This window comes from Anolis sagrei, chromosome X, assembly GCF_037176765.1.
Source record: "Anolis sagrei isolate rAnoSag1 chromosome X, rAnoSag1.mat, whole genome shotgun sequence".
NCBI lineage: Eukaryota > Metazoa > Chordata > Lepidosauria > Squamata > Dactyloidae > Anolis > Anolis sagrei.
The window spans coordinates 12,342,235-12,365,117 of NC_090034.1; the positions used below are offsets into that span (position 1 = coordinate 12,342,235).

The 22,883-nt window shown below is 42.5% G+C and overlaps 1 protein-coding gene across 1 annotated transcript in view; it reads left to right on the forward strand.

Moving 5' to 3' along the window:
* The window catches only part of LOC137097955 (unconventional myosin-XV-like), an 84,438-nt gene extending 63,757 nt beyond the window's left edge, over positions 1-20,681 (forward strand). Inside the window, exons 42-62 of the mRNA XM_067473444.1 lie at positions 423-538; positions 674-792; positions 2,239-2,380; positions 2,552-2,663; positions 3,999-4,073; positions 6,454-6,676; positions 7,950-8,056; positions 8,971-9,059; positions 9,358-9,430; positions 9,799-9,872; positions 10,277-10,359; positions 11,397-11,527; positions 11,754-11,848; positions 13,380-13,457; positions 14,086-14,182; positions 14,506-14,657; positions 15,425-15,549; positions 15,809-15,942; positions 16,557-16,690; positions 16,823-16,963; positions 19,474-20,681. Of these exons, the coding sequence (XP_067329545.1) occupies positions 423-538; positions 674-792; positions 2,239-2,380; positions 2,552-2,663; positions 3,999-4,073; positions 6,454-6,676; positions 7,950-8,056; positions 8,971-9,059; positions 9,358-9,430; positions 9,799-9,872; positions 10,277-10,359; positions 11,397-11,527; positions 11,754-11,848; positions 13,380-13,457; positions 14,086-14,182; positions 14,506-14,657; positions 15,425-15,549; positions 15,809-15,942; positions 16,557-16,690; positions 16,823-16,963; positions 19,474-19,575 (2,402 nt within the window). The 3' untranslated portion in view covers positions 19,576-20,681. The remainder of the gene's footprint in view (positions 1-422; positions 539-673; positions 793-2,238; positions 2,381-2,551; positions 2,664-3,998; positions 4,074-6,453; positions 6,677-7,949; positions 8,057-8,970; positions 9,060-9,357; positions 9,431-9,798; positions 9,873-10,276; positions 10,360-11,396; positions 11,528-11,753; positions 11,849-13,379; positions 13,458-14,085; positions 14,183-14,505; positions 14,658-15,424; positions 15,550-15,808; positions 15,943-16,556; positions 16,691-16,822; positions 16,964-19,473) is intronic.
* Positions 20,682-22,883: the final 2,202 nt, after the last annotated feature.

Here is a 22,883-nt window from a genome sequence, read left to right on the forward strand (position 1 = left end):
AAAGGGGTTGGACTGAATGGCAAAAAAGGGTTGGACTGGATGACCTTTGGGGTTCCTTTCCACTCCTTAGTGGAATATGCCTTTATTTGGACGTTTATTGGAGTCTCCTCCTCCGAGAGATCTTTAATCAGTGGCTGAAAAGCCATCTGTCCGGAGGGATTAGATGGTGACTTCCTGCCTGAAAGAAGCAGGTCAGACTAGATGGCCTATGGGGATCCCTTCTAACTCTGGCTGTCTGTCGGGAGGGATTAGATGGTGTCTTCCTGTCTGGAAGAAGCAGGTCAGACTAGATGGCCTTTGGGGATCCCTTCTAACTCTGGCCATCTGAAGGGAGGGATTAGATGGTGTCTTCCTGCCTGGAAGAAGCAGATGGACTAGATGGCCTTTGGGGGTTCCTTCCAACTCTATGATTCTCTTTGCAGCGGAAAACAAGCTGGACTCCTTCAGTCCGGTGGCTGATGAAAGCGTCAAGAAGGAAATCATAAGCGTTGCCCGGGATGTTTGGGAAGTCTACTTCTCCCGTCTTTTCCCAGCCACAGTACGAAATGTTCCATATATATATATATATATATATATATATATATATATATATATAATTACTATATTTATTTATACCCTGATTATACACAGACATACCCTCTGTGACTTGGGCTTCTCTGCCATTGCCTTGCAGGGCAGCGTGGGCACCGGTGTCCAGATTCTGGCCGTCTCCGACACGGGGATCAAACTCCTGCGGCTGGTCAAAGGGACCAACTTGCTTGGAGAACAACTTCGGGTCTTGCGGGGCTACAGGTCAGTCCATTGAGTTTGTGTTTCCGATGTAGGGTTGCCAGATTCATGGATTCACCTTGCAGGAGAAGATATTCCACCTAAACATTAGGAAGAACTGGGTTGCTGTGAATTTTCTGGGCTGCATGGCCATGTTCTAGAAGCATTCTCTCCTGATGTTTCACCCACATCTATGGCAGATCCTCAGAGGTTGTGAGGTCTGTTGGAAACTAGGCAAGTGAGGTTTATATATCCGTGTAATAATGTCCAGGGTGGGAAAAAGAACTCTTGTCTGCTTGAGGCAAGTGTGACTGTTGCAATTGGCCACCTTGGTTAGCATTGAATGGCTTCAAAGCCTGGTTTGTTGCTGAACAGGGGAATCCTTTGTTGGGAGGTATTAGCTGGCCCTGATTGTTTCCTGTCTGGAATTCCCCTCTTTTCAGAGTGTTGTTCTTTATTTATTGTCTTGATTTTAGAGTTTTTAAATACTGGTAGCCAGATTTTGTTCATTTTCATGCTTTTCTCCTTTCTGTTGAAGTTGTCCACATGCTTGTGGATTTCAGTGGCTTCTCTGTGTAGACTGACATGCTCCAGCATTTCTGTGTTCTCAAATAATATGCAGTGTCCAAGTCGGTTCATCAAGTGGCTAACTTCTCTGGTAGGATCACTCTGCAGTGCCTTCATGTTCCTTGATTCGTGTCTGGGCAATGCTACTGCGTTTGGTGGTCCCTATACAGACCTGTCCACGTGGTAAATGGAGTTTGTAGCATTGGGCCAAGTATTTAAAAACTCTAAAATTAGGACAGTAAATAAAAAGCAGCGCTAAAAAACAGGGGAATTCCCAACATGGAACCATCAGGGCCAGCTAACACCTCCCAACAAAGGATTCCCCTAGGCAGCAACCAGTCAGGCTTTGAAGTTACAAGGCCATTCAATGATAATCAAGGTAGCTAATTGCAGCATTCACACCTGCCTCAAGCAGACAAGAGTTCTTTCTCCCACCCTGGACATTATTCTACAGATATATAAACCCCACTTGCCTAGTTTCCAACAGACCTCACAACCTCTGAGGATGCCTGCCATGGATGCGGTGAAACGTCAGGAGAGAATGCCTCTGGATCATGGCGGTACAGACCAGAAAACTGACAGCAATCCAGTGATTCTGGCCGTAAAAGCCTTCGACAACACATTAGGAAGAACTGCCAGATGATAAAACTGGCAGTAGAACATGCTTTCCTAGGAATCCAGTGGAGTCTCCTCCTCTTGAGATTTGTTAGGCTGAGGATGAATGGCCATCTGTCGGGAGTGCTTTGATTGTCTTTCTTCATGGCGGGATGGGGTTGGGCTGGATGGCCTTTGGGTCCCCTTCCAACTCTAGTTTTGGGTATACCATTGAGGGTTATTGACCTTTTTTCCCTTTCCTTCCCACCTCATCCTCCCACTTAACGCAATGTTGTTTTTTGACCCCAGCTATGGAGAAATCCTTTTCGTCTCCATCCCTTCCAAGAACATGTTGGAGTTCAACCTCAGCCACGAAAAGCTCATCCTCTTCTCCCCCAAAGCCTCCCAGGTCAAGGCCTTGGTTGACTATTTCATCATGGAGCTCAAGAAGGTAGGAGACAAGATGCTGGGAGTTGTAGTCATTGTTGGGTCATTGTTGGCCACCTTCTCAGCTATTTGGGGTGGTTTCTTAGATTAGGGGCCAGATTCCCCTTGAAACGATCTATCTATTGTTCTATAGTGCAAATTGAACCTCGACATGCCTTTGACTTCCTCCCCTTAGGATTCCCAGTATATGGTTGCTATCAAGAACCACATCAGCGACGACAACAATCTCTTGCGTTTCCACAAAGGAGACATCATTTGCCTTCGGCCCATGGAGGGCTTGGGCCCAGGTGAGAGCGAGCAAAGGAACTGAATGGGAATCCCTATGGTGTGTGGGGTAGGCTGGTTCCCGGGATTTGTAGTTCTTGGGCAGACTCTTATGAAACCACAACTCCCATGAGTCTGTAGCATTGGACTGTGGAACCAAGACCTTGGGAAACTACAACTCCCACAAGTTTCTATGTAGCATTGAACCATATGTAGCTTTGGACCATGATCCCTTCATGGACCATGGCAGCAACACTTTAGGAAACTGCAACTTCCTGGAGTATGTAGCATTGGACCATGGCACCAAGACCTTGGGAACCTACAACTCCCAGGGGTCTATATGTAGCATTGGACCATGGCACAAAGATGGTGAGAAACTGCAACTCCCAGGATTCTGAAGCATTAGGCCATAGCGTCAAAACTGTGGTGAACTACAACTCCTAGGAGTTTGTAGCATTGGGCCATGGCATCAAGGCTGTGGGAAACTACAACTCCCAGGTGTCTGTATGTAGCATTGACTCCTAACTCCCAGAAGTCTGTAGCATTGGGCCATGGCACCAAGACCATGGGAAATTACAATTCCCTGGAGTCTGTAGCATTGAACCATGGCACGAAGGCCATGGGAAACTACAACTCCCAGGCATCTGTATGTAGCATTGACTATGACTCCAAGGATTTTGTAGCATTGGGCCATGGCATCAAGGCCGTGGGGAACTACAACTCCCAGTAGTCTGTACCATTGGGCCATGGCACCAAGGCTGTGGGAAACCACAACTCCCAGCCATCTGTATGTAGCATTGGACCATATGTAGCATTTGATCATGGCACCAAGACCTTGGGAAACTACAACTCCCAGGACTTGGTATGTAGCATTGGACCATGACACCAAGACCTTGGGAAACTACAACTCCCAGGAGTCTGCAGCATTCAGCCATGGTGCCAAGACCTTGTGAAACTACAACTCACATGACGCCATAGCATTGAGTAGTTAATTTGGTATCAAACTTCATTCAGATGCACCCAGAATCTCCTTGCTGGGCAAACCAATGCAGGGATAACAAGGCTTTCAAATTCTCGGGTCCTGGATCCAAGGTTTCCCTTGCCCTTTGCTACAGGGCGGACACTGGCCAACTTTGGTCATCCAGGTGTTTTGGACTTCAACTCTCACAATTCCTAACAGCCTATCGGCTGTTAGGAATTGTGGGAGTTGAAGTCCAAAACACCTGGATGGCCAAAGTTGGCCCATGTCTGCTATAGGGCCTTGTTTTACCCATTTAGTGGCATTGCAACTATATCTGGGGATTGTGGTGTTCTTGATCCCTCTCCCCAATGCCCTGGTGGCTCTCCCGTCCCCACAGACCGCTACTTCGGCTGCGTGGTGAGGAAGAAAGTCCTGCTCCTGGAGGACGTCAAGAAGGGCACTCTGGATTTTGGTGGGTGCCCCTTCCACTGAGTGCCGTGGTTGATACCCCTCTTGCACACTCCCCACCCCTTTTATCTTGCGTGATGCAGTGCTTTTCTCTGCAAGGGTTAAACTAAGAGAGCATCTAGATCAGAGCTTTCCAAACTAGTGTGTCACTTGTAGTTCACAGGTGCGTCACCACGCAGTCATGTTGCAATTAAAAACCACCTAATCCTACAAATCAAATCGACATCTCCATCAAGACTAATAAAAGATATTACAAAATTGGACGATTACAATTTCACACCTAACTTTAAAAAAATAAATAAGGGACAAAACATATCAAGAGGAAAGGTATCAAATTAATTAAAATGTACAAGTTTAAAAGCCAGCCGAGCCAAAGTGTCACATCAATCCAACCCTCTTCGGCCAGGCAAGACGACACAGTCAAAGAACACCCAACAGATGGACATCCAACCGTCATCCCATTGTACAATGTATGATTGAGTCTTCCTTTCTGGAGATTTTGAAGCAAAACCATCTGGCCATCTATCAGGAGGGCTTTTATGGTGTCTTCCTGTATGGCAGAAGGGAGTTGGATTGGATGGTCCTTGGGGTCCCTTCCAACTCTATGAGTCTATCTATTTATTTATTTACGACTTTTATATGCTGCCCTTCTCATCCCAAAGGGGACTCAGAGAGGCTTATAAGATATATATACAAACAATATATTGTATTATTAGCATAGTACAATATCAGTATTATATATTACTGTATTGTAGCATACAAAGCTTATATTACATGTAATATAAAATATATAATTGTAATATTGCATTATTATTATTATTATTTGTAGTAGTAGTAATATTATATTGCATAATAATGGTGTAATGTAAAATAAACCACATGTAGTTCATATTTGATCAGTCCACACACTGCCTTGCCAGAGAAAGAAAATATGCCACTAAGGTGAACAGTAAAGAACAAGTAGTTTACTCTTCATAGTTCGGAACAACATATGTACAATGTGATCAGCTGTATCAACTCACATAATGTCCTTTTATGAGAGATTTAAAATTGTCTTTCTTTGTCCATGTAGATAAACTCCTTCAGCAGTTCATTAAGAGAGAGCACATCCCAAACTGTCTCTCTCTCCCTATTTCTCTCACTCTGCTGCTCCAAGAACCTGCATAGTTGAAGCCTGACCAAAAATGTGACAGTATCCAAAAGTCCCAGGCTTAGCCTGCTCTCCAGGCATAGCCTGACCAATCAGCTTCATGCATCTTATTTTACAGTTGACACACATATACTCACTGATTCCTTACATGCTCCAACAACAACAACAATGTAATTCTATCTTCCTATATGCCAGAAGGCGGTTGGACTGGTTGGCCCTTGGGGTCCCTTCCAACTCTATGAGTCATAATAATAATAATAATAATAATAATAATAATAATAATAATAATAATTCTATCTTCCTTTATGACAGAAGGGTGTTGGTCTGGATGTCCCTGGGCCCCCCTTCTAACCCTGGGATTCTATAATATCTCAGTCATATCTCTCTCAACTATAGCTGTCTGTCTGTCTATCTACCTATCTACACCTTTTCACTCAATCATATCATGTGAGGAATCCCATATAGCAGCTATGAAAGAATCAACTGTCGGACATAAGAAGTCTCAAGGAGCAATTTCCTTGTCCAAAAAGTAAAGATTATATGAAATTATTATATATATTTCTTATAAGAGGTTGGTTTAACCTCCGGCTTGCTAGTCAAACTCAATGACGGTGTCGTGAAATAATGCAGATCTAAAAATTGTGTCGCCAACAAGAAAAGCTTGGGAAAACTCTGGTCTAGATCATTAGCGGTTATAGTTAATCTCCATTCTGCTTTGGGCAAACCTCGTTTGGCATAACCCTAAGTCTGGTTCTGAGCAAAAATAATCAAAGAAGAATGTGGACAAGATGGAAGCCTTCTAGTTTCCAAGGTCTGGAAACTCGGAGGAGAATCCACCAGCCTCCAAGAAGGCCATCTATTTCACAGCTGAACATCCCTTAAAGTGAAGAGGTTCTTTCTAATGTTTAGGTGGAATAGGGTCTTTGGATGTTGTTTTTACGGTCAATGCATCTCTCCATCGGAATGTCTTCTGCACCATTTGTGGCTTGCCTTCCCATTAGATTGTGTCCCAATCCTCTTATTATTTTACTGACACAAAAACACAGTATGTCGCAGCAAACAAGAGATATATATGCTGGATTTTATATCACAAAATCATAAGTCAAAGACTTCCCAAGCGTTTAGGACTGTGTGATGTATTTTCGAAGGATGCATGCAGATCCAAGTAAGGTAGCCTTTTGCAGTTGACAGATCGTGATTTTGTCAATGTTTATTGTTGTTATTATGGTTACAGGATGGAAGTTTGGTGCCATCTATGGGAAATCTGGCTTTTTCCCTGCCGACTGCGTCCAGCCTGTGGCCGCTCCAGATTTCACCCATCTTCCGACTGAGAAGAAGGAAGAACCCAAGGACAAGCAAAGCAAAGTAGCCGCCTCCGCTTCGGTGGCTGTGGCCGTGGCATCAGCAGCCGTGGCACAGGAGCTTGACAAAAAAATTGAGGCAAGTCCATCAAGGAGGTCATTTTGTACCTTGAAGAAAGGAACTGTACGGTAACCATTGAGATTCGAATCCAGTTGACCCACCGTTGAGATTCTACACCAGCTAACCCATTATGCAACTATTAGGATTTTAATCCACTTGACACACCATGCAACCATTGAGATTCTAATCCAGTTGACCGACCTTGCAACCATTCAGTATGCCAATCCAATTGGTCCACCATTGAGATTTTAATCTCGTTGACCCATCATGAAACCATTGATATTCTAATCCAGTTGACCCACCATTAATTCAGTACATTACACTATGTAGCAAAATTTTAATTTTTTTCTGTTCCTGGTTTGAAAGTGTTATTTCCTGTTTAATTGTGTGGTACTTACTTGGAAAGTCGTTGTCCTACTCCAGAAACTTCATTTTTTTTTGGCTGCCACAAACTATGTTGAATTGGTTAAGACTCAATGAGGTTTTCATTGAAAAACTAGAGCAGGATGTCCCACAGAAACAAAGTTTTTGCAGTTTAATAAACTTTTTCCATGTTTTTTTGTAATAGGAATTAGGAAATGACATTTGTAACCCAGGAACAAACATTGTGTTATAAAGTGTTATAATCCACCTTGCAACCATTGATATTCCAATCCAATTGACCTGCCATGCAACCATTGATATTGTAATCCAGTTGACCCACCATGTATTCATGAATTATAATCCACCATGCAACCATTGAGATTTCAATCCAGTTGACCCACCATACCACCACTGTGATTCCAATCCAATTGACCTACTATGCAACCATTGATATTCCAATCCAATTTACCTACCATACCATCATTGTGATTCCAATCCAATTGCCCTACCATGCAACCACTGATATTCCAATTCAGTTGACCTACCATGCAACCATTGATATTCCAATCCAATTGACCTACCATGCAACCATTGATATTCCAATCCAGTTGAGCCAACATGAATTCAGTATTCATGAATTCATGAATTAAAATCTATCATACCACCATTGTGATTCCAGTCTAATTGACCTACCATGCAACCACTGATATTCCAATACAATTGACCTACCATGCAACTACTGATATTCTAATCCAGTTGACCCACCATGAATTCAGTACATTATAATCTACCATGCAACCACTGAGATTCCAGTCCAATTGACCCACCATACTACCATTGTGATTCTTATCCAGTTCCGATTAACCAACCAGGTTTCTGTAAAATGCTGAGATAATCACCCCGGGCCCCGATCTGGTATCCTTTCCAGGTGTCTCCATCCAGCAGTGAATATGCAGAAAGTGGGGAGGAAGTTGGAGGTGCCAAGCCTAGTGCCCCGCCCAGCGGCAGCCCTTTGACCATGCTGGAGTTTGCCAAGAAGTATTTCCGAGAAGGTCCCCGGGCAAAGATGTGAGTGCGTGGCGGGCGGATGGACAGACAGACAGACGCGGGGACCTGGAAAACCCCTTTCTAGGGCCTGTTGGCACCCGAGGAAGTCGTCTCCTCCTGGTCTCGGTGGTGTCTTCACTCCGTGCCCACCTCGGCCGGCCACTTAGGTAGAACACCCCCGCCATTGTTTGTGGGCACAACCCCATGCCCCCGGAGGACCCAGAGGTGAGTCGAGTGCCTGGGTCCGTGACGTGGCAAATTGGCTCTTTTGGAGAAAATAATAATAATAATAATAATAATAATAATAATAATAATACAATTACTTTCTTACCTGCCTCTTTTTGCAGGTTGACTTGATGACTCTCTCTCTAGGAATCTCTAGGTCTATCATTGCAGGGTTGCATTGGAGGACCTAGAGGTTCCTACAGAACTATTTCTCTAGGTTTGTAGGTCCTCCAGTGTGAGCCTATGGTCCAAATCTTGGGGAAGTTGGCCAAAGGGTCATGCTGGAGAACCTAGAAAGGCAGTCTTACTTTTAATTTTATGGATAAAAGCTCCATAAGTTGTGGGTTTTCAACTTTCAAGGGGTTCTGTGCCTCTAACACCTGCAAAAGTGGGCTTTTCCCAAATATATCTGCCCTTTCCTTTCAGTCTATATAAGTGAGTGGAGCAACATTATCAATCACTTCTATGGAGGGCAGAAATGGGAGCTTTTATCCATAAAATCCCACTAAGAGGAATATAATGTGTGTGCTGCAGAAATATTGCCTAATGATATGGCATTGGAGGAGATTGTATAGACAAACATTTGATCCAGTGTGGGATAGGAACAGGGCATAGAATAAGGAGAAGTATAACATCAAGGGGTTATGGCCAGAGACTCAGGTGGTTGCAATGCCACCAAATGGAAAGTTCATAGTTCAAATTCGTTTCAGGGACCCAGAGAAGCAGAAATCCAAAAGAAGCAGCGAGTCGAAGGGAGTGACAGAGTTGCTAAAATTCACCAAGGTAATGCTTTAGGCTTTCTAAAACTGGAACAATGTTCCTTTCGACTCAACGATTTAAAAGGTTGGGTTGCTGTACGTTTTTCAAGCTGTATGACCTTGTTCCAAAAGCATTCTCTCCTGACACTTCACCTGCATCTATGACAGGCATCCCCAGAAGTTGTGTGATCCAAAACCTGTGTGATCCAAAAAACTGATATGGGAAGTGCTCCTTCCTGGGTGTGCAAGCCACCTTACATACTGCTGCACTGGGTCCAAGTCTGTGACTTTCATGCAATTCTTTTTCTTCCTATCCTGGACAGAACCCCATCCAGGAATCACTCATTGAATTTACGGACAGCAGCCTGAACAAACTGGCTTCGGAAGCCTTCCAAGGTGAGAAAGAGCTTGGATCTGGGTCCGTTGCGCCTCCATTCTTTGGCAGTCGGCTTGCAGGAAAGAGCTGGCTACCTCTGTGTGCATCTACACTATAGAATGAAGGCAGTTTGACACTACTTTCATGGGTCATAGCTATGGAATCCTGGGAGTTGGAATTTGGTGAGGCACCAGCACTTTTTGGCAAAGAAAGCTCAGTCATTTGTAAAACAGCAACTCTCAGGATCCCATAGCACTGAGCCATGCAAGTGGTGTCAAACTGCATTCATTCTCCCATGTAGAATCAATGCACAAACATTCTCTTCTCTCATCCATCCTAAAGCAAAGGTTCCCTTGGTGATTCGGAATGTGTTTCTTTGCTTTCCTAGCTGTGATGAAGTTCATGGGAGACCTCCCGCTCAAAGGACAGACCGAGTTAGATGCAGTCTATGCACTTTTGAAGGTAAATCAAGGAAATCGAACACACCAAGAGTGCATTTACACTGTTGAATGAATCACTTTATATGCTTTGGCTAAATGCTGTGGAATACTGGGAGTTGTAGTTTAGCACTCTTTGGCAGAGAAGGATCAATACTATGTAGAATTACTTCTCTTGAGAGTCCATCACTTTGAACCATAGAACTGATGGCATAGAACTGCATTCATTCAATAGCGTAAATGCACCCTGAATCAACTGTTGAAGAGAACTTGGAAGTAAATCCCATTGAAGTCATTTTTTTCATTCCTGTTTTACATGAGGAGGCCTTTGGAGAGGGTAGGTGATCAAGAAGTGGGTTTTTCAAAGGCCGAAGTGGGACGTTTGTTAAAATTTCTATCCTTGCATACTTTCTCCCATGTCTTTCCCAGCTCTGTGGAGACCATGAGGTCCTCAGGGATGAAGTTTTTTGCCAGGTCATCAAACAGATTACGGACAACACCAGCTCCAAGGCGTACGTGAGTCCTGACAAATGAAAGTCTTGCAGTAGTTGAGGAAAATAAATGGTGTGGGAGGACTTGTTGGTTGTTTTTGTTGTTATTTTCCATATTGAGGTCCTTGATTCACGGTGATCATCTGAATGGGAGAACTTCAAAGCTCCTGGTCAACATCTTGAAACCCATGGCTTTTTTGGTGGAGACCTTCAACAACAACAATAACTCTTATTGTTATGTTTATTTATGCCCCACTTTTTCTCTCCACAAGGAGACTCAAAGCAATTCAAGGGCCCTGATCATCAACATCTTGCTTTCAATGGTCTCAATCATTAACATATTGCAAATTCATGGATTTCTTGATGGAGACCTTCAAAGGGCTCAATTGACATCTTGAAACTCATGGCTTTCCTGATGGAGACCTTCAAGAATTCTGATCATTTCATATTTGGCTTCCTTAATGGGAGCCTTCAAGAGTCCTGGTCACCAACGTCTTGAAACTCAAGGCTTTCCTGGTGGAGACCATCAAGAGCCTGATCATCAACATCTTGCAAACCCATAAATATCTTGATGGAGACCTTCAAGCATCTCATTCACCAACATTTTGAAACCCACGGATTTCTTGATGAAGACCTTCAAAGGTCCCAATAATAAACATTTTAAATTCATAGCTTTCTTGATGGAGACCTTAAAGAATCCTGGTCATTTCATACTTGGCTTCCTTGATAGAGTCCTTCAAGGGTCCTGGTCATGGCTTCCTTGATGGAGACCTTCAAGGATCACTAAGATCTTTAAACTCATGGCTTTCTTGATAGAGATATTTTGCTGGACTTTGATCATAAAATTATACTCCAGGATGGAGCGATTCCTAGAGATGTGTCCTTTTCAGGAATTTCCAGATCCTGCAGTGTAACTCTGTGGTCAATTCCGCTAGATATTGACCAGAGGATTATGAATTCCAGGACATAATTTTAAATAAATCCACAAGTCACATCCAGAAATATGGAGAACTGTGTCACATTATCTGAACTCTCCTCTTTGGGGGTTTTTTGTGCAGGGACAGTTGCCAGAAAGGATGGCGGCTTTTCTACATTCTCAGCGCCTACTACCGATGCTCTGAGGTACTCAAGCCTTACCTTCTATGGTTCCTTCAGGAGACCTACAATGACTCCACCATGCATTTCCAAGGTGAGACATCCTAACGTTCAATTAAAAAAACTGTGTTTTGTTGCCAGGGTCCAAACTGGAAAGGGCTCTTTAATCTCCACCTAGAGAGGAACCATAAAACCTAGAGCCCCAAAATCTAGTAGCCCTAGTATAATGGAACCCTAGTCTCATAGGATAGCATTGTTCTGGGATGGATCTCTTTCTCATTTCACTTCCTTTCTGATTTCTTTTTCATGATGTTCTCTAGGAATTGCCAAAGCCTGCGAGCAAAATCTGCATAAAACTTTCCAGTTTGGTGGCCGGAGTGAATTCCCCAGCAGCATAGAACTCAAAGCCGTGGTGGTGAGTCTGGTCTGGAAATCCATTGGAAGCTAGGGCTGTTTCATGCTATAGTTATAATTCTTTAACTGCAATGGCTGCCTCCTGTAGAATCCTGGGATTTGTAGATTGGCAAGACACTAGAGTTCTGAACACAATCTTTAGCCCATAATATACTGGGAATCTTACTTCCCTTTGTTATGGAAATTCCCCCCAAATAACAGGTATTTAAAAGACAAAATACAAACAAGTAGCTTACTCACACACAGCAGGAGGCCAAGTGTGGCTGAAGGAAACTTGAGCTTAAAAACAATGAGCAGCAGAGTCTACCTTAAAGTTTCAAAAAGTTTATTAAAAACATAAAGAACTACATTTCTAGATAGAAAAAACTAAATAAATCTAAGTAGAGATTTGGTTTAATCTCCATTTCCATCTAAGATATAGAAAAAGGAAAGACTCAGAGACTACATTCTGCATTCAGTCGTCACACTAAGACTTAGAGAGGACGCACTGAGAGGACACTGACCACAAAGTCTCGGTAACTTAACACAAAGGCATTTAACCTGAGAAATATCAGTCTGTATCATCAGTGACATGAGAAGAGGGACTAGAGCATGGGTTCTCAAACTAAAGCCCATGGGCCAGATGCAGCCCTACAAGGTCATTTACTCATCCCCTGGTCTAAACTTTAGACGTAGGGTCACTCTTAAGTCTGAAACAACTTCAAGTCACACAACAACAATCTGAATTAACTTGACTATCTGCAGAGGCGGCCCTAGGTAATTTTCAACGGTAAGCAAACAGTATTTTGGCTCCCCCCCCCCCCCCAACCAAACACTGATATATATTTTCTGTTCGTTGTGGGAGTTCTGTGTGCCATATTTGGTTAAATTCCATCATTGATGGAGTTCAGAATGCTCTTTGATTGTAGGTGAACTATACATCCCAGTAACTACAACTCGCATATGTCAAGGTCTATTTTCCCCCAAGAGCGCCTCAAGAGCGCCCCTGGGCAAAATCAACTATACTGCGAATGCTTACTTTGCGTAATGGGTTGAGCCCGCCCCTGACTATCTGATCAGCCAAAAGCAGACCTACCACTCCCACTGAAATATTGGTACATTTATGTTGGTTAAAATTGTTCAGCATTTTAAATACTGTATTGTTCATTCATGTTTTTTGCAGTACAAATAATATATCTGCTGTGTGCCTAGGAATTTGTCCATGTTTTTCTCAAAATATAGTCGCCCCCCCCCCTCCCCAACAATCTGAGGGACAGTGAACCGGCCCTCTGCTTTAAAAGTTTGAGGACCCCTGAACTAGAGAGTGAGAAAGACAGACAGAGACAACAGGCATTCACGGAGGATAATGGGAAGGTTTTCCCTAGCTTAATCCTGTTTGCTTCCTATTTATTTCCTTGATGAGGACTATAGACTTAGGTAGGATGTGGTTGAACTCCCAAAATCCTCAGTGTTGCATATTTCTCTGTTGAATTGAATTAATTTCAGCCCAGTCCAAACTTTGATCTTCTGTTCCCCTTCTTCCTTTGCAAAAGGCCGGACGTAGCTCCAAGCGACAGCTCTTCCTCTTGCCAGGAGGGATCGAGAGGCACCTCAAAATCAAAACTTGTTCGGTGAGCATTAAAAATGGGGAAAACCATGCCCACAAACAGAAAGAAACTACACTCAGAACTTGGGGACTGGACTATTGTGTTTTATGATATTGTTGAAAGGTGCGAAGAAAGATAAAAACAACACTATGTAACACAACTTTTGTTCCCGGGTTATAAATGTTGTTTCCTAATTGGTTCAATCATAAAAACATTAAACTGCAAAATCGTTGTTTTGGCAGGATATCCTGCAGCACATTTTGCTGTAGTTTTTCAATGGATATCTCATAGAGTCTCAACCAATTCAACATGGTTTGTGGCAGCCACAAAAACAAAGTTTCTGGAGTATAACTACCACTTTCAAAGTAAGGACCTCACAATTAAACAGAAAATAACATTTTCAAACCAGGAACAGAAAAAAAAAACATTTTTGTTGCATAGTGTAATCTTCCTGCTTTGAGGTAGCATTTAGTGCTTTCTCCAGATTTGCTGTGCTCAATAAGTCTAATGTATTTTTAGGCATTCAAGGATGTCAAATGCCATGGAAGCATTCAAGGTCGCCCCAAAGCTTTCAGATTCTATTAAGGAAAGGTATTATTCCAAGTTTTCTGTGGTTCAACAGTGAATCCCTTTGTTTCGTCCACTTTTCTAGGTTGCCCAGGATGTTATAGAAGAGCTGTGCTCTGAAATGGGTCTGTGCCGTCCCGAAGCCATTGATGAGTACATCATTTTTGCTGTCACCAACCGAAGTGAATCTTTCTATCTGTTATATTTTCTATCTATTTATTTATTGTGTTTGGATGCTGCCTTTCTCTAAGTTCTCTAGATTTCTAAGTTTTACTCTGAAAGACTCAATAGCTCCTTATAGGTTCAGACTAAAACCTGGAGCAGATTCACCACCATACTTTTTCAAGTCACAAATGGAGAATATGTGGATATGGAGAGTTGGACATAGGGTGAGGTTAGGCTCCCCATTTAGAAACAGATGTTGGAAACAGATGTTGCAACAATGTCCCAATGTGCCAAGTGTGCAGTGGACAAATCTAAGCTTATCCAAGTTTCTCCTCTGCAGATCAGAACGTGCGACCTTTGAACAAAAGGGAGTACATACTCGACGTGGCCACAGAGGTGGACAGCAACTCCATGTTCTGGTACCGGCGTGTCATCTGGGCCCAGCCCTTAAAATTTGACAACGAGCTCTACGTCACCATGCATTACAACCAGGTGAGGCTGTAAAGGAGCCCTCTGAGGTGCTGAATGCCCCTTGCAAAATCTGGACTAAAACTTGGGAGCATATTCAGCACCACCCCCTGGCATAAAAGTAAGGCCACTTTGATCCCATTCAAAAGGAAAGGAGAAATCCAAGATGCTGAAGGTACTTAGAAGACAGGCACCTTGTAGGCCTGGACTAAGACCTGGAGTTGATTCAACATCCCACTACCATGGAAGTGAGGCTACTTCAATCAATTCTGGGTTTTAGTCCAAACTATAATGAATGTCTTTAGAGGGCAGGCGGCTTGTGAATTCTAGATTAAGACCTGGAGCAGATTCACCATTTCACCGGCACAGAAGTAAGGCCACTTAGACCTGGTCTGGGATTTAATCCAAACTGGAAAGGAACTGGCCAAGGTTCTGCATGGGTTTAGAAGACTGCCACCTTGTGAAATCTGGACTAAGAGCAGATTCACCACCCCACTGGCAAGGAAGTGAGGCTACTTGGATCTGCTCTGGGTCTTAGTCTAAACTGTAAAAGAGCCATCAAAGGTGCTAAACTTGGCCAGAGTGGATTCACCACCCCATTGGCATGGGAGCCACCAGAGAATATTTTCTGGAGAAGAAGGGTCTGTCTTGTTATTAAGTGCAACCCCACGGTCCATGCAGGGTACATTCCTGAACTTACAATGGAAACAGGAAAACATAGGTAATCACAGATGTACAGCTTCTACAACGCCCCTCATCACCAGCCTAGCTTTGTCTCTCTCCCTGCCCAGGTCCTGCCAGATTATCTCAAGGGCCTTTTCAACACCATCCCACCGAGTGAGCAACAGTTCCAGCAAGTCTCCCGGCTGGCGGCCCTCCAGCATCGGGCCAAGGACCGCGTCTACTTGCCAACCCTGTATGTCCAAAGGCCAAACACAGGGGGTAATTCACCGCTGGGTCACCAGTGGCAATCAATGGGTGCATCTACTCCATAGAATAAATGCAGTTTGGCACCACTTTTGGAGCCTGCCTTGCCCACGGGTGCAGGGGCCACATGTAACTCCAGTGATTCCATGGCAGTTAAAGCAATGTTGTACTACATTAACCCTACAAAGTAGATACAGTGATGCTCCCTGTGTGACTTTTCTCCTTCCCCTTTCTTTCCCTGCTCCAAGACGAGAGGTCCAGGACTACATCCCACCCCAGTTCTTCCATCTGCAGAAAGCTCAAGCTTGGCTTGAAATGGTCACGCAGCACATCCAACAAGCGCAGGCCCTGAGCATGCACCAGGCTCGTGCACAGTTCCTAGGTAAGAAGTCATCTCGAAATCTTGCCAGTTACACTAACCAAGTGTGGACATTTGGGGACTGAACTTGCTTCTGTTGGAAAGAATGGGGAAGACAAATCCATATCCCAACAAGCAGACATCCAAGACCAGATATGTCCATTTTCTGCTTTAGAGTCATGTATTCCAGTAGTCTGAAAGACAGCTATGAGGACCTAGTATTCCGGTGGTTTTTTGTCTTTTTTTGTGTTCACACAGAACATATTCAGTACTTATTTAAAGTCCTCAAGCTCCTTCTCTTTAACTGTTGGAAAACAATGTTCAAATGAGTGTTCCAAAGCTTCAAAATTTCTCATTTTCTTACTTTGATTCTACGTTTTGTTTCTTATTATTTAATTTAATTTAATTATATTATTATTATTATTATTATTATTATTATTAATTATTCTCCTGGAACAGCCACAGAGCCCCTGGGAAGTGCAAGCGGGGTCCTTAGAGCTCTGCAGAGCACAAGTTGGGAACCACAGTCTACGTACATCCCATGTTCAGATTTATGGCATGACGTCAAAGCAGTCAGGACATTTAGTCCTTCTCAAAATGGTTGACCCCCCTCCTCCCAACCACTCTCTCGCACCCAGGGCTCTTGAGTGCCTTCCCGATGTTTGGCTCGTCCTTCTTCTACATCCAGAGCTGCAGCAACAACACTGTTGTCTCCCCTTGCATCCTTGCTGTTAACCAGAATGGGCTGAACTTCTTGGACAAGGAGACTCATGTAGGTCGGAAGTGTCCTAAAATGACCTGTAGCTCCTCCAAAAGGCTCTGTGGATGTGTGTTTGCCAATGGGGCATGGAAAGGACTTCCTTGAAAGAACGAAAGGTAGTGATTGATTTGCCTTTTCTTCCAGGAGCCCATTGTGACCTTCTCGTTGAAAGAGATCCAGTCAACTCGCACCCAGCGCCCTTCAGCTGGCTCTAGCTATCCATATGTCGAGATCATGTTGGGGGATCTGATGTCCCAAAGGATCACACAACTGCAGCTGGAGCAGGTAGGAAATGGCACCATGCCCCAAGAGCGGCATAGAGCTGCCATCAAAATTTCCCCTCCATCTAGTCTATTTGGGGTGGATCCAGGAACCCATTTGGGCAAAACTAACTTTTGAGTGGAGACAATTTGGTGAACGTCTTTGGATGAAGGAGGTGGGGTAACTCAACATTCCAAAGGTCTAAAGTGGGCAACCTTGGTGGCCACATTTTTGGCCCTAAGACCCTTTATTGACCATGTATAGCCCAAATGGATGTTTTCCTCCATTTCTACCTATTTCTATACACTTCAAAGAAATATTCCCATGGAACCCATCAAATGAGGCAGGATTTCCCATGGATGTTGCTCTTGGGACTCCCTCTCGACAGCATGTAGAAATGGGAAGATTTCGATGACGGGTATTGACTCCTCTTTGTGCTCATAAAAATGCTTAAAAACTGTACTTTCACTGTGTCTCCAAAAGGATGCCTGTTTTAAAAAGTGTCCTTGCAATGATTGGGCTCAGGGGGCAATCCAGTGTAATGGGGCTGAGTAAATTCTCCATCTTCTTTGAAGTCCATTATCTTACCTTTCATTTCATAAAACAACCAAGTATCCAATTGATCAATTTGTGCTTGAGCCAAAGTGGAGCCTGGCACCATCTGTTTACTGGAGGGCAAACAGAAGTATCATATAACCAGCAACTGAGTCATAAAACAACCAAGTATCCAAATAACAATTATAAAGAGGAAAAGGACTAAAATATGTTTAAGATTTGGTAGCCAATTGGTCCGCTAACTTAACCATTTGCTGGTTTGCCCTTTAACACTCACAAACTTCAATAATTTGGGATAATGAGTGGCCGAGAAAAGGTTTTAAGTCTAGAAAACCAGATCACTTAAGTCTTGGGGTGACATTGTGCTCATCTAAAGCAAAACTCCAATATGAATGGTATGTCTTAGATAGAAAATTTGAAAACTTTGTTATATTGGGCTAGCATTTTTATATGGTTGGGTCAAATAACCAAAGTGTGGGTCGGATTGCCAACATCTGAGTCAAAACTGTCCCCCGCACCCCCTATTTTACTATTTCAAAACACAACCACTAATTAAATAACAAATTACCAGATTCCTGGAAAACTGAGATAGAGATGATGCCAACAGTTATAAGGCCAATACTGAGTAATGACTGTAGAATTTTGGCAATTCTAGGAAAGAGTATTGATTTTTTAAGGTGGAATACTTTATTTGATTGGAATGATGTTGGCTGGGAATTTTTCTTGCTAGGTTACATTTTTTCTTTTTCTTTCAGCTGTCTTTGTGTTTGGTTGCAGCATGCATTTGTTGATGATACATATTTCGAATTTGTTGTAAATACCATAGCATTTAATTCTTCATTCTTTCTGTCCTCTTCTGTCCCTTTCTTCTGTCTCCTTCCACTGGCTCTGTGAAGCTTAACCTTCAGATGGTAGGTAGCTTGCAACTGGCATAATGATTCTGATAATATATCTATAGTTTTTTTTCAAGTGTTCAAATGACACCCTTTGTGTTGTTTTGTAAGCTTTTAAAAGGAGGCTGAATATTCTAATCTGTGAGTTTGAATTACAGGTGAGAAATGAATAGGTGAGTTTCTGATACCTAGAAAAATATAAAAGAATCTGATAACTTTCCTTTGGAAAACATTTTGTAGGGGTGCATCGACATTGTAGAATTAATGCAGTTTGGCACCACTTTAAATGTGGGATCCCGGGCGTTATGTATGTGTGATGTGGTGTGCTGTGTGCTGTACTGTTTCAGTATGTTTTTAACTGTGTGTTTTTTTTAATTCTGTTACTTAACTCTTTTTTTTTACACTTTTTGCAATTTTGCTAAACCTTATCATAAGATGCCTTGAAGAAATGTGGAGGCTAAACCCAACAAATCAAATCAAAATAACTGTATTTCAGTAATGTTGTGTCATAGGAATATTTGATACATTTCTATCCATAGATGATGGCAAAAAGTTTTAACTCAGTGGCCTGAACTGAATGCAATTTGTTCCAAATTTTGAGAGTGCTAAGAAACCCTCGCAGACTCTGAGATAAATGGGCCGCAATATTGACATCAGAGTGGAGTCTGCATGCAAAGTTGTGCATTGATTGTGTGCCCTTGCCTTGTTTGGCCGATTTGTGTTTCAATCAGGGACAAAAATGGAGTATGATGATGATGGTGATAAGGGCAATGTTGCACCATAGAATATGAAATGGAATGCATGAGCGGATGGGTTTCTGAGTGCGCAATGGCGCTGTTTCTACGATTTAAGATTATTTAAATTGTCAGATGTCAGTATTTAGGGAAAAGATAGATTTAAATATTTCACATCGCAATGTAGAATCTCAGCTTTGATGGAAATTGCAGTCCCAACAATATCCGGAAGGTCACACTATTGCACTTATCGTGATGGCGCTATCACAGTAGTTTCAAAGAAGTAACCTACTTGAAATGAATGAACACCATCCCTTTTCTTTCTTTCTTTCTTTCTTTCTCCCCGTCCCAGGGTCTGGAGCTATGCCGGGTAATCGCCACACACATGGAGAGCTTGCTGCACGCAAGGGAAAAGAGGCTTACACTCCCACCGAGTGAGATTACACTACTGTGATCAGATCGACTATGTCCCTCCTGAAGAACGTCCAACTCTGGGTGAAAAAATGGAGGCACACGGAAGCCACCTCCTGTTTCTCCTTTCCCTTCAATGAAACCGTATTTATCCCCTTAGAAATCCCAGGGTCTTCTCCAGTTCTCAGGAAGAAATGGAGGAATCCCAGGGCAAGAGTGCTGTCTTGGAAATGGGCCTCCTCTTCATTTGTTCAGCTTCATTATTATTTGAAAAGCATATTCTGCACAAATGTGGGGGTTGTTGACTTTAATCGCTGCCCCTTTATACCATAGTAATGTATAGCCAGGGGCCCCAACCATGGCAGTTTGCAGTTGCTCACAGTAACAGAAATCCATTTGATTTCAGGATGGACTTCTTTTGGTGGGTTCTCCTTCAATAGAGAAGTCAGATGGCCATCCCTTGGGGACCCTTTGATTGTGACCTCTTTTATCAACCAGGACTTGGAAGCAATTTCTTTGACTTTACGCATGAAACTATATCTATTCAATTGGTCCTAGAAAAATGCTGTTGATCCGTTTGGTTCCTAGTTATTCAAAATGTGAAGGAGTCAAAGAGCGAAAGTTTCCTCTGACTTCGGTTTGAAGGGGGAGAAGCAACTGACAGAGAAAACCAGTGAAATACTTTTTTTCTAGGAACAGAAGATGCAAAGGATCATCCATAAAAGCCAAATTTGGTCAGAGCTTTTTGCAAATCCAAGAAGAAATAGTGGATGCAGAAAAGATCGAAGGCTCAGATCACTATCTTAGCCTCTCTGCAGAATCTTGTCCATCATTTAAGTTGGTCAAGGATCCTTCCTTCCTTCCTTCGGCTTCATAAATCAATACAAAAGAAGAACTTTCTCAATTTAAGACAAAGTTTTTTAACTTCTCATAATACTTACCCCAAATGGACCAGGCTGCATTCTTCACCTGGACTAATCTATAAGAGAAGCTTCCTTTGGCCAGCAAGACAAACTAGATTCCAGATCCTCCAAACAACACAAGAACTGTTGTTTTCTCCTCCATCTGGAACTACGTTTCTCCTTTTCCTCCAACAGCTGGCACGCAGATGTTTCTGGAAGCTTCCAAGTGGAGCATAACAATGACTCCTCCACCGCCGTCCCTGAATTTCGGTTGTTTATATGCACAAGTCATTTGTAAAATTATTCACAAGCTTTTGTAACTCCTCGGGATCCTTTGTAGCATATCCTGGTTTTCTTTTATCATTGTCATTATTATTATTCTTATTTTTATATAAAAGCGACAAATCAATCTTCAAAACAACTGGCAACTGTGCCATTCAGGAGAGACCGATATGTAGCAATATAATTTTTGTACTAGTTTTACACTCCTGATAGCTTTTCTGGGATTTTCTTTGCTGGAAGGGGTGGGTGGGGTTGTCCTATGTATAACTATAGCTGGAAATTAAAGGTGTCTTTTTATTGTTACTTCTTTTAATTGAACTGTTTTAATAATTGTAAAAGACAATTTTCTTTTTAATGTTTGCCTTCTGTATGATTTAATTTTAGAACTTACTACCTGATATGCCCTCATTGCCTAGATTTGCATTTTCTTAGAGATACATTCTTTCCTTTCCCTTATTTTTCTCTCTTCCCTCTCTTTCTTGGTCCCTTTCTTTTCTCTTCCCTTCCCCTTTCCTTCCTTCCTTCTACTTTCTTTACCCCTTCCTTCTTTTGCCTTTTTTCTTTTTTTCTTCTCCTTTCTCCTTTCCCTCCTACACCTTCTCCCTCTCTCCTTTATTTCCTTCTACCCTTGCTTCCTTCATATACCTTCCCCTCTCTTCTTTCCTTCCTTCCTCTTTCCTTCTTTTTCTTTCCTCTCATCTTTCCCCCTTTTCTTTCTTTCTTCCTTTCCCCCCTTCTTTTCCCCTTTCTTTCCTTCCTCTGTTTCCCTCATAGGCCTTTTCCTTCTCTTCTTCCTGCCTTTCTTTCTTCTCTTGCTTTCCCTTATACACTTTTCCCATCTTTTTTCTTTCTTTTCTCTTCCTTCCTTTATTTTCTTTCTTCCCTTCCTTCATACCTTTCCCCTTTCTTTCTTTCACTTCTCTTTGCTTCTTTCATACCTTTTCATATTTTCTTTCTCTGTCTTCTCTTTTCCCTTCTCTTTTCTTCCTGTCCTCTGTTTTCCTCATAGGCATCCTCTCTCTCTTCTTCCTTCCTTCCATAGCTTTTCCCTCTTCCTTTCTTTCCTTGCCCTTCCATTATTTCCTTTCTTTTCCCTTCTTTCTTTCCCTTCCTTCATATATTTTCCCCTTTTCTTTCTTTTCCTTTTTTCCCTACTCCCCCAATTTATTTCCGCCTTTTTTTCCTCTGCCTTCCTCTTTTCCTTTCTTATTCACTTTCTCTGTTTCTTCCTGTTTTCCATTTCCCTCAAAGGCCTTCCTTGAGTCACCTGAGGGCTGAGAAAAGCGGTATATAAATAAAGTAAATAAATTCCTCTCCCTTCCCTCACTTGTTTTCCCCTCTTCTTTCTTTCCTTTCTCTTCCCCTTCCCTTCTTTCTTTCCTTCGTTCCTCTTCTTTCCTTTCCTCCCTTCATATCTTTTCCCCATTTCTTTCCTACTCTTTTTCTTTTGTTAGAGACCCTAAATTGGGTCTTTTCAGGTCCACGTCACGGGAGCACGGAAGGATGGAGACAGTCTCAATGAAAAATTTAAAAAAACCAAGGTTTTTATTTTAGTTTTTTCATGAAAACGACGGACAGCTGATAGCATGCACAGATGCTACCCTTCAAGTGACTGCCGTGCTCTTCCCTTGAAATCTGCAAACTTTATAGCCCATTTACAAACAACAAGCGTAGGGAAAACACCTTTTATGAATAATAATTCTGACCTTTTGATGGAAAGTACCCTCCTTGTACACGTGGCCTCTGCGTTTCAAAAACAACATTCTTAACCTTTTAACAAAAGCAAGTAACAGAAAACCGCAACTCCTTCATGTCTATATTTCCTGCACTCTGTTCCGTTACGAAGCTCAGCTTATTGCTCTTTTTAAGTCAGAGAAAGGGTATGTCTCTCTTTTGCTGTTTATTTCATTCAAAGCCCCTTACTTAGTATTTGCAAATTTTGCTCAAAGGCCCTTTCACTTTCTCTGTCTTCCTTCTCTTTTCCTGTCCTCCATTTCCCTCATAGGCCTTCTCCTCCTCTTCCCCTCATTTTCCCTCATACACCTTTCCCCTCTTTTCTTTTCCTTCACTCCTTTTTCTTCTTCACTTTCCTTCCCTTCTTTTTCTCTTTCTTTTCTTCCTGCCTCCCAGAGAAACGTTACCTAGCAACAGCCAATCAGCTTCACGC